At 37.3% G+C, this 19653-nt stretch overlaps 1 protein-coding gene and 1 long non-coding RNA gene across 5 annotated transcripts in view; one reads left to right on the plus strand and one right to left on the minus strand.

Annotated features, from left to right (window-relative positions):
• The window catches only part of LOC131520489 (uncharacterized), a 37353-nt gene that overhangs the window by 17040 nt on the left and 660 nt on the right, over positions 1 to 19653 (minus strand). For 3 of the 4 annotated variants that reach the window (XR_009266072.1, XR_009266073.1, XR_009266074.1), the window contains exons 2-3: positions 7015 to 7191; positions 1428 to 1657 (exon numbers count right to left, since the gene is read on the minus strand). This is a non-coding gene — a long non-coding RNA (uncharacterized LOC131520489). Of the gene's footprint in view, positions 1 to 1427; positions 1658 to 7014; positions 7192 to 7773; positions 7886 to 19653 lie in introns of all 4 variants that reach the window. The other variant, XR_009266075.1, reaches the window with a different exon arrangement.
• Positions 12172 to 17082, plus strand: fzd4 (frizzled class receptor 4). The gene is given in 3 exon segments (XM_058744751.1): positions 12172 to 12665; positions 14836 to 15380; positions 15382 to 17082. Coding segments are annotated over 3 exon segments (1569 nt in total). The 5' UTR covers positions 12172 to 12428; the 3' UTR covers positions 16169 to 17082.

Here is a 19653-nt window from a genome sequence, read left to right on the forward strand (position 1 = left end):
TGTGTGTATCAGTGTATTATTATTTTTTTGGAATTAGTTTTTATATTTACAGTCTATTATTGGTATATTTTCATTTTAAAGTTGTTTAATTTTTAGTAGTGCTGTCAAACAATTAATCGCGATTAATCGCATCCAAAATAAAAGTTTTTGTTTGTATAATATACTGCATGTGTGTGTTCTGTGTATATTTATTATGTATATATAAATACACACACATACAGTATATATTTTGAAAATATTTACATGTCTACATTTATATTCATATAATTTATATGATAAATAAATATATTTAATATATAAACATAACCTATTTTTCTGAAATATATGCATGCATGTGTATGTATTTATATATACATAATAAATATACACAGCACACACACATGCAGTATATTATGCAAACAAAACTTCTATTTTGGATGCGATTAATCATTTGACAGCACAAATTTTTAGTAATGTTATGCGTTTTGTTCTTTTTATTACTTTGTTATTAAATAACACTAATAATATTACTACAATATTATATATATATATATATATATATATATATATATATATATATATATATATATATATATATATATATATATATATATATATATATTTATTTCTATTTTTCTTAAACAGTACTATTCCTAATTCTATAAATTTGACTTTATACTTTCAATTTATTATTAGTATATTTTCATTAAAAAATTAGTTGAATTTTTAGTAACTTTATGTGCTTTTGTCAATTTTATGAGTCATGGCTTTTTAAAATGATTACTATTAATATTACTACACATATTACTATATTTATATTTTCAGTTTATTATTAGTAAGTATTTTACATTTTGTTTAATATTTAGTCATTTTAGGTGCTTTTGTAATTTTTATGATTTTTACTTTTATGAAGTATTACTCTTAATAATACAATAAATTTTACTTCACATTTTCAGCTTATTAGTATATTTTCATCTTAGAATTTGTTTAATTTTAGTCATTTTATGCACTTCTGTCATTTTGATTAGTTTTTGTTTTTATATTATTATTTATATTATTATAAATATTACTATATTTATATTTTCGGTTTATTATTAATATATATATTAATATATATATTTTTTAAATACACATACACATATACATATATATATATATATATATATATATATATATATATATATATATATATATGTATTTTTTTTTTTTGGTCTTTTAGCTTTTGTCATTTTGATTAGTTTTTATATTACTATTTAGGTTTAATTTATTTTTGTTTCAGGTTTACTTTTAGTTCAGTTTTAGTTAGTCAGGCAATATTTCTATTCTAATATTTATTCTACATTTTCATCTACACTTCATATATTATAGTATATTTCTGCTTTGTTTCAGCTAACAAAAAGTTTGGAATAGTTTTATTTGAGGATTGTGTGTGAATGCTTCACTGTTACCTTCGTTCTGTTCATCTGATCGCCGGCACACAGTCGCTGCAGATCCATTGACTCTCTCGGAGAGGGAGGCGCAGCGAGGAGAAACAATACAGGCGTTTGCCCCACGACCCATTCACTTCCCCTGCTGGAGTCCTGGAGGCAGGTGGGCGGGTCACAGCGTCATTAAACTGCACTAATGAGTGTGTGATTGACGAGCCGCTCAGCCTATGACCTTGTAATGAGGGCCGGGCCTGAGAACAGAGAGAGAGAGGAAAAGTAGCAGAAGAAAGAAAGAAACTGGGTTTTATGGGAAATGTCTGTTAGCGATTAAAGTCAGTTCCACACACACTATAAAACAAGCCGTAATAGAGTGCACACACACACACACACACAGAGTAATACCCTATTAGTTCAACAAGTGGACCGCGGTAGGAACTGATTCCCACAGAGCAGTAAAACCCACCTGGACTTGTCACTGAGCGAGCGAGCGAGCGAGTGTGTGTGTGTGTGTGTGTGTGGGTGTGTGTGTGCGTGCGTGCGTGCGTGTGAGAGAGTGGGTGTGAGAGTGGGTGTTAACAGCTGTGTAAGAATCAGTCTCAACATGCTTTAATACAGAAGTCGCCAAAACGTTACAAATCAGGACCAGATGACTCTCTCTGTCTCCCAGATAGCATCCCAGATCACAGACTGTCAGTACCTGAGTGGTGCTATCAATCAGTACAAGAATGAAAATCAATGGAATGGAATGGAATCAGTGGAAATGTCTTTGTCTATCGCATCAAATGTAGGCCTACAAAGCAAAAGACTCCGCGTCACACGCGCGTTTCATGCATCATCTGAAGATTTTAGATCCAGTCGCTGTCTTCTAAAGAAACCGTTTCAATTCGTGATACAAATTATGCACTATAAGCACAGTAAAATCCATTTAAACATGTTTCCCATTACACAATCTGAATTCGTGTTATTGTTACCGTCACTTTTTATGTTACTGTCACTATGGTTACAGGTGATTTTCACGGCTATCGTGAGAATAGAAAAAAATGTGAATACTGTATGTAAGGCCAGTTATTGCCTGTTTACTAGAGTAAGCTGTCACATATGATGTAAATCCTAATTACTGACAATGTTTCTTTGGTATACTGAAAAAAAAATGGTTTGATATTACTGTACATTGAAGTTAGATTTTTGCGTTTCATGAATTATTGTGTTTCATAATTTTGCTTACAAAGCCTATAATATACTATTTAATGGCAGGTTTCTATTGTAACCAAAAAAATTATATTTTGTAGAATGTGGGTAACCAAACAGTTTCGGGTAGCCTTTGATTTATATGGCGACTAATTCTATGGAAGTCAATGGCTACCAAGCCAGCAGCTGTTTGGTTACCAATACTTTGTAAAATATCTTCTTTTGTGTTCAACAGAACAAAGAAAGTCATAAAGGTTTGGAACAACTCGAGGGTCAGTAAATGACAGAATTTTCATTTTTGGGTGACTATCCCTTCAACATGTTCAGTGATGTGTAAATGGACATTTTTGTCTAACTACCTTTATTCATCAAGTCCCAGATGTTCACGTGCTTCAGGTTGGATTATTTCATGATCCCGCATTCATTACGAGTCTTTTTTGCAATTTCCATGAGGTCGTATAATCAAACACACACATGTAGAAAAGAGCAGAGAGGTTTGTCTCGCTGTACATGAAGACGAGACATGAAATATGGAATGGAAACTTGGAGTCAGGCAGGAAAAGCAGCGAAACAGATTAAACTGTCTATTGCTTGAATGTAACACAGCTGATTGTGTGTTTATCTACACAACAAATGTGTAGAGAGAGAAAAAACACAGTCCTGAGGGGCAATTACACACACACACACACACACACACAATAGGGTGCATGTGTGTAACTGTGCGTTTTCCCCAGTAATTCAAGCTTTTAATTGTGTGTGTGTGTGTGTGTGTGTGTGTGTGTCTTTAAATTCCAACATGGCCAATAAAAGCTGATGTAGTTGTTGTAATTAAATGTAGCACAGGTCTATAAACAACTCAAGTTTTCCTCTGTGTGTGTGTGTGTGTGTGTGTGTGTGTGTGTGTGTGTGTGTGAGTATGCGTGTGTAATCATGTGCAATTATCTGAATGAGACTGAAATGAATCTCAGTCAAGTGAATGGTCTGTTTCTCTCTAATGTAATTCTAGCAGTACTGCTTTGTGTGTTTGTGTGTGTGTGTGTGTGTGTGTGGGATGGGTAGCGTGATGCCTTTAGGGCTTGACACACAAAAACTGCATGCACACAAATACATTTACAGCTTTTATTAGTAATTTTGTGTAATCATTATAATCAGACTTAATTGCAATGATCTCAACTGGTTACAGAACTGAGATACAATCACTGTGTGTGTGTGTGTGTCTGTGTGTGTGTGTGTGTTTGAAAGAATGAATCTGACACTAGATTAATGACGCGGTGTGACCTCATTAACGTGGAAAGCACTTCCTGTACAACACACACACACACACACACACACACACACACAGTCTTTCTCCAGCTTCATGTTAAACTATCTATGCTGAGATGTGTGTTATCCAGTGTTGTGTGTGTGTGTGTGTTGGGGCTCTTGGGTGGTAATGTAGTGTATCAGTGAGGAAGCCGATGTTATTTCTGGACAAGCGAGCGGCGTGTTGGCAGCGTGTGTATGTGTAATTAGTTTATTATGGCGTTGTACAGAATACTGCTGTACGATGGCTGATCATCAAAACAAACACAACCGCAGCGACCGCCACACACACGCACACACAGCTCTCACACGCTATTCTATTTCAAATGTAAATATACTCAGAGTTCATCTCACTGTTTAATGATGATGCCGAGCAAACGTTCTACACACTCGCATTTAAGGGCACATAAACTAAATGAACAGATTATATTATTAAAATATATTCATCTAATGGTTACTAATTACAGTTGTATAGATTTGTGTGTGAGAGACATAATTGTTGTTGTTTGTATTATATTTAGTTGTGTAACTTTCTACATTTTAATTACTTTAGTGGCTATTTTTGTAATATTTTGATCAATCTTTCTTAGATTTTTTCTTACATTTGTGTTTTACATTTGTTTAACTATATGTAACTTGCCTAATAAGGCGAGCGATAAACCAAAATTTGAGTATTATACGATATATTCTATTACTAATGTTTACTATTTGCAATGACATATACATATACATATAACTAGACATTATTTTTATTGTAATTTTATGCTAGTTTTGTTATTGTATTTTGTTGTGTAACTTTTTGTAAATTTTTTAGTTACTATGTTAGTGTTTTTTTGTTTTTTATGTGTGTTACATTTTATTGGGATGTCCAAACACCACACAGGATTTAAATAAGCACAAAAATAATACAAAAGGGCAGCACAAAGCTATCACTAAAGATCAACTCAAGAAAGTACCACTACAAGAAAACTAAAGTAACACAAAAACTAATATGCAATGTATCAAAAATACTGACAACAACTGAAAACCCTTTTTTAGTTACATTTGAATTATTTTGATACATTTTGTTGTTACTTTAGTTATTTTGATTGGTACATTTGTTATTTTTGATGCTTTGCATATTAGTGTTTTTTGCATATTATTTTTGTGCAACTTTTTGCAGTGGTACTTTCTTGAGTTTTTGTGTGTTTTTTTAATACTGAGTGATGTTTGGACGACAGTGGAAGACTGGCGCACCAAGACAGATAGAGAGAAATCATTTCATAGCAAATATTTAAAAGAGTTTCATCAAAACATATCAAACTGTTCAAGAATCTCCGCTCAGACGTGTTGTTTTACAGACAGACGTTTACACAGTGAGTTTGACCCTGGACACTTCCTCGGTTTCTGGACATTTTTTATTTTTCCTGTCCTGTGTGTGTGTTGAGATGCTTAGTCTGGTGTAGCTTTTACACAAAGACAGGAAATACAGAAATCCGGCTGTGTGTGTGTGTGTGTGTGTGTGTGTGTGTGAGGGAGGGGCTCGCAGACTGAACTACATGAATAAGTCAATTATATCAGCAAACCATTGACACACACTTGGACTTCCTGCCAGTGAACACACATTTAAGCTTCACAGTCAGTGTGTGTGTGTGTGTGTGTGTGTGTGTGTGTGTGTGTGTGTGTGTGTGTGTGTGTGTGTGTGTGTGTGTGTGTGTGTGTGTGTTTAGCCGATCCAGTTGTGCGAAACACATGACTATAAACCCGTCATCAGGTCAGGGAAGTGACAGTCATCAGATCTGCATGTGTAAATATTTTAAAGCTGTTTAATTTAAGTCTAAACCCTAAGGGCAGTCTTTGTCTGTATAGAAACCTTCATTAGAACTTGAGGATCATTTTATGCATGTTCAACTTCTGTGCTCACTAATGGAATTCCTAACGAAATTTGGGGGTGGAGCATATTCATCTGACCAATCACAGCACTCAGTGCATATAAACAGGTGCTTACCTCATTCTGTCTAGCCACTGACGCCAACTTTAATTTCATAATGACATCCTTGAGTTATATCCGTCAATTAGAGACAACTAAAAAAAAAAATCTGCTTATCATTTTCAAATTGCTTATTCAAATTTATTTGAGCCGATTTTGGGAGGAAAATTCTACAAAAGGGCATACTATATGCTGTATACTTAGAAAAAATGAGTATATGAAACAGCATACAACACTAAATACTTTAAACTCACATGACCACAGTTTGTGGCATTTTTAATTCAACAAGCGGCATGCAGTTATAACCTCAAAATAAAAAGTGCCCCTATTATGGGTAATGAATATTTTGATATTTTGGTTTTGGGAGTCCCCAACAACAGGTTGACATGCATGCAACGTCAAAAAACACTTTCATTGTCTTATAATATGCATTTATTTTTACCTTACTTGCTCAACGACTCCCAAACGATTCGCTCAATTCATTTTTCCAAACCCCTCCTTTGCGTGACGCTAATCTGCGGTGATTGGTCCGATTTGTCTCATTTTCATCTCATCTTGCCTGTAATGCCTGATAAAGCAGCATTTATGAGCACAGTGCTGCTTTGTGTACAGAATTACCCAGGAAACTGCTATTTTTAAAGCTCCAAAAGCAGCACCTAGTGGCAAAGAATGAATTTACATTTTCATTCAGACCAACAAGTGGGTGAGCAATATGCTAATGTTTCATGTTGACGTCAACATATAACGGCTTGGGATTCGTTTTAAAAACGACTCGTTTCAATGATTCAGAGTCGACTCTTTCTTTTGAGAGACAATAACTTTATACACGGTGCACTTTCAGATTTCAAACTTGGCAGGATGTTTTCGTTCACTGTTACACACTGCATGAAAGCTCATTTTCAAAAATCCATAATAGGGGCACTTTAATCCAATTTTGAGTAAAAATTTAAATTTTTGCAGTCAGACCAAATAATGAGTCATTGTGACATTGTGGTTGATATTCATGGAACATCAGTTTGAGCTGCAGTGCATTGTGGGATATCATTTCTCACATAATGCTCCAGCTGTAAAGTGCACAAGTTGGCAAATTGCATGCATATAGTATGCACTGCACTTCTAGTATGAGTAGTGTGATATTTTGAAACATACCTTTACTTCACAAGCTCTGCTTTCCCAGCATGCACATGGATCTGCAGACCTCCACATACAGATGTGTTTCTTACTCACTGAAGGCAGCCATCTGTGGCCTAATGGTTCAGGATCGGGGTCAGCAAGGTCACTGGTTCAAATTCGGGGGTGATTGATGACTTCCATTGTATTTGTGTACTATAATTCAATTGGATACAATGGTAAACAGTATCAAAATGCAATTAAAATTATTTTACACTTCTATTACACACATTTTCTTATTATCCACGTTTCTATTCATATTATTTTTGTCACATCGTATATGCTGTTTTACTTGGAAATACATCACATAATGCAAGTAAAATTGTTTGTTTTATGTTGACATTATATGCTGGTTGATTCCACAATGAGATATGGGATCATTTCAAATGTACAGTAATCAGATTTTTAGATTAAAGGTCTCTTAATTAAGTCTGATAAACAAACCAAACCACCAGCAGACAAAATTAACAACAATCCATGTTCTTACCAACCCATACTGTATAGTGGAGGATTTCCTATTGATAGCATCAGAGACCACACACACACACACACACACAAAACTGCATAGCAACTCCCTTCCCATCGCCACAGAGACATTTCCTGTCTCCATTGTCCTGCTAGAGAACATACTGACCATAACGCACACAGACACACAACATACCCAGAGGGCACATTACACACACACAACAACAACAACACAAATACTCTCCCACACACTGAATAACAACAGAGACGCACATGACTGCAGTTCAGACGTCTACACACAGTGGCAGTGTGTGTATTTTGAGATATGGCCGCATGTATAACGCCCCAGTGAGGGGGTGGAATTTGCACTCAGCAGAATAGAAACCTGTAAAACATCACATCGCTGAGCGTTAGTCATCACCGGTCTGAAAAGTCTTTAGTTAGTTCATTTTTTTCTACAACAAAACACTACTTTGGTGTTGAATCGATCGGTTCTTATGGAAGGTTGAATGCACTGAATCAAATAAATGATTCACTGATTCATTTTTCCATGCTTCTTTTATACAGTGAAATATTTAAGGTAATAGTTCACCCAAAGATTTACATTTGCTGAACATTTTTTCACCCTCAGGCCATCCAAGATGAGTTAGACAAGTAGATGAGTTTGTTTCTTCATCAGATTTGGAGAAATGTAGCATTGCATCAGTGTCTCAGCAATGGATGCTTAGCAGTGAATGGGTGCCGTCAGAATGAGAGTCCAAACAGCTGATAAAAACATCACAATAATCCACACCACTCCAGTCCATCAGTTAACATCTGGAGAAGACAAAAGCTGAAACAAATCCATCATTAAGACATTTTATCTTTAAACCATTGCTAAAATAAATTGTTCATAATCCATAATAACGCTTCCTCCGGAGAAAAAGTGGTCTGGTGTGAATCAGGAGAGAAATCTGCACAAATCAATCACCGTTTACCAAAATGGTCCAAAACAGCTCTAAACAAATATGTGGCTGGATTTTGATGTGAGAGACAACAGGAGATGGACTTTTATGGTTATTATGGTTTATTTACTCAAAATTTTATAGAAGTAAAGGTGTAAAGTTAAAACATTTTAATGCTGGATTTGTTTCAGCTTTTGTCTTCTCCAGATGTTAACTGATGGACTGGAGTGGTGTGGATTATTGTGATGTTTTTAATCAGCTGTTTGGACTCTCATTCTGACGGCACCCATTCACTGCAGAGCATCCATTGGTGAGCAAGTAAAAAGGTAAAAGTGTGCTTCTTTTTTACACTGAGATGACAAAAAGTGTTGTTGTTTTTGCTTTTTTACAGCAATTCACCGTATTTAAACAGATACCGTTCCTTTAGATAGCTTCACTGTAGTCTGCCAGCATTTGTGAAGAGCTTAGTGCTAAAAGGGCTGCTTGACTGTAATTCAACTACTTTAAATTATGAGTAGCTTGTTGTTTGGCAAACTTCAGCTTCACACACGCAGACCACACAAACCACGCTACCAGCAAAATCAAAGCAGCAGCCGAGTTTCAATCATACAGAAACATTCCACTAATGTTTAAGAAAAAAACTGCATCTGTATGAAGAGAGCGAGTGAGAGAGATGTTGTGGTTTTGTTGCTCTGAGACGCATGAACCCACAAGCAGCCCGGCAGCCTTCCCAGAAAACAACTATATTTCTGACAAGCACTCTAATGCAACCACAACACACACACACACACACACACTGGAGGCTTATGGGTCTAAAGATATCTATGGGATGAGGGGGGTTAACTCGCCAACAAGCTCAGATTTATGATGTGTTCGAGGAGACATTTATCAAACAGCAACTGACACGTACACACACTTAAATTGGCTTGTTTAATTGGTTGATTTGAAGAAAATTATTAATTTGATTTGCTGACCGCTTGGCTGAATGATTTGATTGGTTGCAATAACTGAGGGTGTTTTCATCTTGAATCACAAATAATATCTCAATAAAGGAATTGTTGACCCAAAAATGAAAATTTGCTGAAAATGTCCTCACCATCAGGCCATCCGAGAGGTTAGCAAAAGCTGTGTGTTTGTAGGAAACAAATCCATCATTAAGATGTTTTTAACTAAAATACAAGTCCATAATCCATAATAACACTTCCCCCAGAGAAAAAGTCCATCTCCTGTTGTCTCGCACATCAAAATTCACTCACATATTTGTTTAGAGCTGTTTTGTCTTGTAAACGGTGCTTGATCTGTGCAGATTTCTCTCCTGATTCAGACCAGAATACTTTTTCACCGGAGGAGAGTTATTATGGATTATGCATTCGTATTTGACGTTAAAAATAAGCTTTGATGGATTTGTTTCAGCTTTTGTCTTCTCCAGATGTTAACTGATGGACTGGAGTGGTGTGGATTATTGTGATGTTTTTATCAGCTGTTTGGACTCTCATTCTGACGGCACCCATTCACTGCAGAGCATCCATTGCTGAGACACTGATGCAATGCTACATTTCTCCAAATCTGATGAAGAAACAAACTCATCTACATCTAGGATGGCCTGAGAGGGAGTACTTTTTCAACAAATGTTCAGTTTTGGGTCAACTACTCCTAACTGTTTCTCATGAACACGGACACAACTGACTTATTTGTGTCTATTTTAATTTCCCGTAATGAATCTGAAGTGAAAAATGAGATACGCTAATAAGAACTCCATTAAGACTCTTGCAACTTCTGAGCAATAGAATTTTCAGTTATAATTCAACAGATCAGATCAATAAACCTATTTAAACAACAAAGTGTTTGAAGTAAATAAGCTTCAGAGTTTGTGTCCATGACAACGTCAGATAAATTGTTGCCAGGTCCTGTCGCCATGGTTATGCTTCTCGGACACCGTACTAATTAAACGGGAAAGTTTTACACTGCTACAGCTTGTACACACACACACACACACACACACACACACACTTCATTAGACACAACACAAACAGTTTTTTTTTTATCCTGTTGATTCAAACGTTCCTTCTGTTTCAACTTGGATTCCATCCAGAGCAGCTGCTACACATGCGTTTACTTATCTGAATCAGGACATACCACAGACTCCTATTGTTTTATTTACAGCTGATTATGACGACTGAGTGTCCCAAACCCTCTACGGAAACCTTCTGCATTAAACAATGTGCTCTCTCAACCTGGATCCAAACACTTAGTGCATGCATTTGGGAGAATGACTGAATGAATGATTGGAAGAGCGTGCAATGGCACGAGAAAATCAGATTAACTTTCCAAACATGCTATTTAAAACCTAATCATTACTGATTGCTGTTGTGTGATTAACATAAGCCCTCTTTATATTAGTGCAATTATTTATTAATTTACACATTTAAAATGGCACATTTTAAAGCATTTTTGGAAGTGCATCATTGACTCCTAATGACTCTGAATTAGTCTATTGTGTTTCACACATCCAGACAAGTCATCATGGCTTCATGAAGCACTAATGTCTCTCAGCAGACTATTGTGTCTCACACACTACATACTGTGCATCATGTTTATCATTCTACAACCATGATTACTAAGAATATTCACGGACAATCGGCTGAAGCGACTGAAGGCTGCTGGGATAGCCGTCCTGACAGCATTGCAACACAATCTATCGGCTCATTACCATTTTAATAGCTGCTCCACGGATACCAGCCTGCTTGTCTCCTTTTTCCCAGTCTGTCGTTTAAAAACTGCTAATTACTGCTGACCTCCGCCCGTCGGGGTCACGGGAGGGGGTTGGGAGCAGGCCGGGTGTCGGGCAGGGGGTTTTATTCTGATAGTTAGTGACCAGTGAGGCGAAACAGAGGGAGGAGACGCATCAATCTAACGCTTGTAATCTGGGTTCAGACCCCCAAATCTCTGTCCAAAAGAGAAGTTTCTTCACACGGATCACTTTAATCAGAGTTTGGATCCCTGCTGCACTAAACTCAATAACTAGCTTCAAGAAAAAAACACCTAACAGGGAAAGTTCTCAGAATGTTCCTGTAAGGTCTTCTCTCAAAGTTTTGTTACACTTTTTAAATGTTGCTACTTGTTTCAGAACATTCAGAGAACATTCAAAAGTAACATTCCCATAATGTTTGCAAAATTCTAAATTTGAATGTTCGCCATTAACGTTCGCATAACCAGGAAAAAACCTTCTGGCACCTGTTTTTTATTACAACAACAAAGTAAAGCAATTGTTTAAATCTACATACAGGGAAATATTATTTTTTTTAAAAACACTTTGGAAAATAAATTATTTGTGTTAGAAATTTAAGATATTATAATGGATTGGAAAGACTTTAAAATATTTAACATTATAATGTAAGTCACCTAGTGCTTGGCATGAAATCTATTAATGATTTAAAAGTTATTAATAAAGCTAAAAAAAAAAAATTGACAAGAGGAAACTAAATTATAGTAGGCTATTTAAGCTGATTATCTCATTAATAAAAACACTAAAAGTAGCCTAATAAAAAAAAAGTTTAATATGGACGAATAATATTGGAAATACTACAAATAAAAGGACATACATTGAAATAAGTCATGTACTTTAAGTGATAAAGATGAAAAAAGACGTGGTCTCACTTTCTCTGTTTTATTATTGTGGCTACTCTAAGCCCCGCCCCCACTCTGGAGCTGAAGCGCTGATTGGCTGACGGGGCAGCTGTCCCGTCTCAGTCTAGACCTCAACCGGGCAGAACCCGCGCGACTGCGCCACGGACGCACCGCAGCACGCAGAAGCCACGGATCGTTACTTGTAGACAGGACTCTAAGGAAGCTCGTTAGGTTTATTCCGGAACGGGACTAACGGAACACGGCGCCGTTTCACACTTTAACGGACCCCCTCACTCTGGCACGAGACCGCGTCTGAACTCCGGTGAAAGCTCGCGCTGGAATTCCGCCGATAGCGTCATGGCTCGGTTCGGTTACGGGCTCGCGCTGCTGGCGCTCGCGGTGGGGCTCGCGCACGCGTTTGGGGACGAGGAGGAGATGAGCTGCGATCCGATCCGCATCTCCATGTGTCAGGATCTGGGGTACAATGTGACCAAGATGCCGAACCTGGTGGGAAACGTGCTGCAGTCCGACGCCGAGCTGCAACTGACCACATTCACACCGTTAATACAGTACGGCTGCTCGAGCCAGCTGAAGGTGAGAGTTCACAACACACACACACACACACACACTGTAACCAGACCCTACACATACACATCACACACACATTTTTAAATCTTGACATGATATGAAAGCAACAACATAAGAAAAACAGTAACATTATAATGATATTATTAAAATTATCATTACATTATAAAACAATAAATTACTATATATATATATATATATACAGACAACAAATTACTATAATAAATAACAATAGGTATACAAAATAATTATTAATCATTGTGACAATTAAAATAATGATTCATAGTAGTACGAATAATCACAATAATAATAAAAAAACACTTTATAAAATTATGATTAATCAAGTTACAAAAATTTAATATATAAAAATATAAATATATTAAATTATCATTAAAATTGTATCGTTGTTATTAATAATTACTGTGACAGAAAGATTCAAATAATGATTTATAATCATATTAATACTGTTAATTATTATGTTTATGATAATAATTATTATTACTACTATTATTATTAAGGTGCCAGTAATGTTTACAAACAATCATGTAAAACAGTCATTCCAATCAAATACTTCTAATTCAGAACGTTACCCAGAATTTGCACACACACACACACACACACACACACACACACACACACACAGAGTACTCAGGCTCTACACACAGTGTGTTTGTCTCATTATACTTGTGACGACCAGATTCCTGGAATTGTCCTCATAAATGCCTTAAAACGAACTTGTGCTGGTCTGCAGTCTCTGCATTAGTGAAAGGTGCTCATAAACAGGTCAAATGATCTCTTAATACACTAGGAGCTTTCTGTAAGTGTATAAATATGAATGATCTTAATAAGCATAATTCCAAGTTGATTAATTCGAGGACAGTATGAACTCCTCAAAGTGTGTGTGTGTGTATGTGTGTGAGCATGGAAGACAGAGGCAGTTGTTGTTTTATTGATTCAGCGCGGAGAAGAAACCTCCCACTTGGATTCCCGTGTGTGTTTGCTGGAGAATCTCGTGATTAAAGCTGCTTTAGACGCTGTCCGGTTATCACAAACATCTTAAAGCGAGAGCATTTCTGCCCAAAGCTGCTCTTGAATATGAAAATGGCATATTGATGCATGTTTTTCAGTCCACAATTGCAGATTTCTTGAAGTGTATGACCACAGCACAAGTCTGTAGCTGTGGTACACACAGCAGGGAAGCCCATAACATACAAAACTCACAAATACTTGGAACAGACCTGCAACACATACCGTCTGCACATGTATAATGCAACAAACCAATGTTTTTTTTCTCCTTTAGAGCTTCAGAAAACTCGCTATACTAGAAAACAAAGTTGAAAAGCCCAAATTTGTGCCGTTGGAACGCATGCCATCTGCACACATAGAATGTGACAAACCAGTGTTTTTCTCCTCTACAGCCACAGAAAATGTACAATACTAGAATCACACATTTAAAAAAGCACTAAATTGTGACACTTAAGACATGCAACACATGCCACCTGCACACATATAATGCGACAAATTGATGTTTTTTCTCATTTACACCTTTGAAAAACATGCAATACAAGAAAACACATAGAAAAGCACAAATTTGTGCCAATTAGACATGCAACACGTGTCGTCTGCAAACATAATGTGACAAAGCAATGTTTTTTCTCCATTAGAGCTTCTGAAAAAAATGCAATACTAGAAAACACATTTGATGCTGCACCCATGATGTGACAAAAGCAATGTTTTCAGAAGATCTACAGGAGAAGAACATGCAATACTAGAAAAACTGCAGATGGCATGTGTTGCATGTCTATAATGGGACAAACTAATGTTCTCCTCATTTAGAGCTTCTAAAAACATGCAATACTAGAAAAACTGCAGATGGCAAGTGTTGCATGTCTATCATGCGACAAACCAAAGTTCTTCTCATTTTGGCCTACAGCTTCTAAAAACATGCAATACTAGAAAACAAATCTGATGCTGCACACGTGATTCGACAAACCAGTGTTTTTCTCCTGTAGAGCTTCTAAAAACATGCATTACTAGAAAACACATCTGAAAAGCACAAATTCGTGCACGTCTCAGACTTGAGCTGCTTATGAGGATTTAGAAGCTCTCCTGATTTTCCAAGAAATATTTTGTGTGTTTGCAAATATCTAATCCTCTCCCTGGCTTTGCTTTCTTGCAGTTCTTCCTATGCTCCGTCTACGTTCCCATGTGTACGGAGAAGGTTCCCATCCCGATCGGCCCGTGTGGCAGCATGTGCTTATCTGTAAAGAGGAAGTGTCTTCCGGTCCTGCAGGAGTTTGGTTTTGTGTGGCCAGAGCTCTTGAACTGCAGCCTGTTCCCGCCCACCAATGACCAGAACCACATGTGCATGGAGGGTCCAGGCGACGAGGACCCACTGTTTCACGCCGTCCGTCCAATGCCGCCGCAGGAGGAGGAATGCATGGCGCTGGGAGACGGCGTGGAGAAGTATGTGTGGGTGAAGCGCAGCGGCAGCTGCTCGCTGCAGTGCGGATACGACACGGGATTGTACCGGCGACAGTCCAAAGTCTTTACCGATGTGTGGATGGCAGTGTGGGCGGTTCTCTGCTTCATCTCCACCACGTTCACCGTCCTGACCTTCCTAGTGGACTCCTCGCGGTTTTCCTATCCGGAACGACCTATTATTTTCCTTAGCATGTGCTGCAATATTTACAGCGTGGCCTACATCGTCCGGCTGACCGTCGGTCGAGCGCATCTCCTGCGACTTGGAAGAAGCGGCTGTACCTGTGCTAGTGCACGAGGGGTTGAAAAACACAGGCTGCGCCATCGTCTTCCTCCTCACGTATTTCTTCGGCATGGCGAGTTCAATCTGGTGGGTGATCCTGACGCTCACGTGGTTCCTGGCGGCTGGGCTGAAGTGGGGTCATGAGGCCATCGAAATGCACAGTTCATACTTCCACATTGCGGCTTGGGCCATTCCCGCCGTCAAGACCATCGTCATCCTCATCATGCGGTTGGTGGACGCTGATGACCTTTCTGGGATGTGTTACGTGGGCAACCAGAACCTAGATGCGCTCACTGGATTCGTAGTTGCTCCGTTATTTACGTACTTGGTAATTGGGACGCTGTTTATTGCCGCCGGCTTGGTTGCGCTGTTCAAGATCCGCTCGAATTTGCAAAAGGACGGGACAAAGACGGACAAGCTAGAGCGGCTGATGGTAAAAATTGGCGTGTTTTCAGTGCTCTACACGGTGCCGGCCACTTGCGTCATTGCGTGCTACTTTTACGAAATCTCCAATTGGGCTGACTTTCGCCAGTCGGCAAGGGATTCGTACATGGCAGCGGAGATGCTGCGGATTTTTATGTCTCTGCTGGTGGGAATCACGTCAGGAATGTGGGTTTGGTCCGCCAAAACGCTTCACACGTGGCAGCGGTGTTCCCACCGACTCGTGCACACTGGGCGAAACAATCGTGTCAAACGGACTGCCAACGGCTGGGTCAAACCGGGCAAAGGCAACGAGACGGTTGTGTGATAAAGAGACGGAGGCGCCCACGCCCATTTAGCACTATCGTTCGTTCACTTTTTCGCGAAATGTTCTTAAGATGATCTTACACTGGACGGACCTGGTGCAGCAGTTTTTCCGTGTAAATATGCACTACGTCAAACTCTCACTGAAGTGCCTTCGTTTTTGTGGACGAGCTACTCAACCGATTCTGGGAAACGTAGTTCTTTACTCCTCAGCGTTCAGCACCGTTTACCTCGCAACACGTCACAGCTGCCGGAATGCTTATGAGACTCGCTAATGCTACATTCAAGTTGTGTTGGAAATGCGAAATATTGAAGCAGAAAGTAAGTGTGCAATGGCATGTCAGAATTATGTGTAGAGGTTGCAAACCAACTTTAACCGTTGACATTTTGCTGTCGTTTTACGTCTTGCACGACGTCACGATGCTCAAGCGAGTTTCCGTGAATGGTTTTTACAGGTCAAACTCAACAAAACGTGAACACATTATAAGTTATTGTGCAGAGATTTCCTTCACTATTTAGTTACTTTCTATTTTTGATATGACAAAGCTATGATGGGACTTTTGTTTTTGTTTTGTTTTTGCGCTGTCAGACACACACATTCACTCTGAATATGACATGTGACAATCACTGACCGTGCCGTACGGGCCTCCCGTAGGGTCGATGAATGTATTGACCGATGATAAACTCTTAAACCTTTAAATAGTGCCTCAAAAACTCACATGCAGGTGGTACAGTCCTGAATTTCATGAAGGACTTCTGGATCGATTTGTACATAAACTGATGTTTGTAGCTGTAATATGTGTTATTTTTGTGTTATGAAATGCTAATTTATCTTTGTAAAAACTAAGAAACTGAACAAAAATGAATTTATTTAAGAATGCTTTTGTAACAAATGAAAAATTAAACTTTGAAAATCAATTCCAGACTCAATGTGCATCTTTAGTTTACGTATAGTTCTCTATTAAAACTCCCTCTGTAGGTTTACAACTTCAGATGCCTTGTGACTCTAGTAAATCTGCACTATGTGACCAGGAATTAAAGGATTGTTTTGGGCATTAGGTAGCAAATCTCTCGTCACAGAATTAGAGGCTTGACTCTATTTTAGATCTTTTTTAAATTCCTCCACCCAGAAATCCAGAAATGATTTGGACAAAGATTTATCCTCCGGTCCAACTTTCCCCCTCGGGGTCACCTCACCACACGTGGCTCAGTGGGGGTTTTTTTGTAAAATAATGTCAGATGGTTATAATTCTTTCATGGATGATTAGTCTTGAAATGCTTTAATATGCTGAGTAAACTAAATATAGATGTGCATTATCAGTATAGGAATTTTAAGTGACCACATTTCATGGCCCAAAACAGTTGCATAGTCGGGTAAATGGTCAGTTTAGAATAAATACCTGTTTTTATCTCATGATTGTGGATTAAAATGTCACATCAGCTAGTTTCTAATATGATGCTGCTCCCTGCAGGTCATTTGAAGCACTACAGATGAACCCATCAGAGGAGAACAGACTTTTTTGCAGTGACATGCAATCAAAATTATTTTTAGATTTGTGTTGCATCCCATTAAAAATGTAGTTAAAAGATTTAGTTTTCAAATGTATCTCTTTATATAATAAACAGAAATAAAGTTTTGCCATTTTGAGACACTTAATAGTTGTGATGGTTGTCTGATGGTCGGATGCATAACTTCCAGGAAATATGCTTCAATAACAGTAAATGCTACTTTTGAAATAATGTCAACATGAAGTGGCATTTGCAATCTGTTTACGGTCATAATGTGAAACAAAAGAAAAAGTGGGACTTGATTGTGTCAAACAGAGCAAAGTTTCCAAAACTTGCCCGTGATGACCTTTAATTTGGCCCATCATTTCCACTTTCTTGTGGGGGGGAAAAATAGAGGGGAAAAACATGCAATTGAAGCATATCTCTAATTTATCATTTTGTTTTAACATTTTGTTGTTGTTGCTGTTGTTGTTTTAACATTTAATTTGACTAAATTATAATATAGTTGGATTTAGTAGTTCAGCCCACACCCCTCTGTCAAGTTTGATTTTTTTGCACTTTGTAGTAAAACTTATAAAAATGGAAAGTTAACATATTACTCGCACCATACGACATGTAATGACGTTTAATCCATACATAACCATTTAGCCTAACAACCAACCAATCAAGGTTATAAACTCTACTACTAAATTCAACTACTACGGGTCATTCCTGGGATTCGGTAATATTTCAGTTCCCCAGAGTTTCTAAAGAGATGGTACACCAAAATGAACTGTTAGAAGCTTTTCACAATACTTTGGTATGCTCATTATAATGTATAAAAATATTTATTTCATTTTAATATTTTTTTGCATAAAATAATGTCTTATATCTTTCTTAAACCTAGCATTTTGTCATGTCCCTGAGGCACTTCACTGAGTTTGTACTTAGAAAATTCTTAACAAAATGTGCATAGTGTCTGTGATTTTTGGCAATAATGTAAGCATTTATTGGTGTTCCTTTCTTGTGAAAAATATTTTTCTAAAAAAAAATGCAAGATATTTGATAAAAGACAGACTTTAAAGTTATGTCCCTCAGTCTGAACTCAACCCCATCGCACTAACCATTTTATGCCCGTAATAATCCACTCATATGTGACATTCAGATCTCTTTAATAGTGGTGCAGAAAATGGTTAGTATTATACTTTTTATTAATGTTTTTGAGGCAATACTCATGGAGAGTACTGTCGAGCTTAACAACTCAACCCTGTCACATAAAATTAACATGGAAAATGGTTATGCTTCAACATTTTATTTTAATTCATAAGTATATGCAATGTGTTTATTTTATTGCTCCCATATATGGACTACTCGCTTACACTACAAGAGAAGCAGTGGCCATTTTGAGTGAAAAACCACAACCCCGTTACAAATATATGTATTTCTCATTGTCACGGGGTTGTAACTTGTGACAGGGTTGAGATATTTACATAATTTATTAATCATTTTAATGAAATAGATATAAGATAGTCATGGTTTCAGTAAATATATACTTACCAAAATCATGAAAACTCATATTTTTGTTATAAATAGAATATTTGATGTAATATGTCCACTTAAACGTTGACAAAAATCATACATCAGAAACTGCACCCACATATGCAGCAGAAAGACAATGTTGGCCATGCAGATATGTTGACCCAGAAAAAGGAGACAATATGAGAGAGAAACAAAACCAAAAATTAAAATTGAAGGCAATGCATCCCTTCAAATATGTTACAGTCTTCAACCCCGTCACATTAATATTTTTGGAAAAATACAGTGAAGACAATTTCTTGCTGATAACCATCTGACATGTTAAGGACTAAAGCAATAAAATTGTGGTTTTGGTTAAATATCTAAATTAAAACTATGTTTAATGCAAAAATAAAGATAGACACAATTAGTATTTTTAGCTTCATTCCTATAAAAATTTGTAAATTATGATAAATGTTACATTTG

Source organism: Onychostoma macrolepis, chromosome 15, assembly GCF_012432095.1.
Source record: "Onychostoma macrolepis isolate SWU-2019 chromosome 15, ASM1243209v1, whole genome shotgun sequence".
NCBI lineage: Eukaryota > Metazoa > Chordata > Actinopteri > Cypriniformes > Cyprinidae > Onychostoma > Onychostoma macrolepis.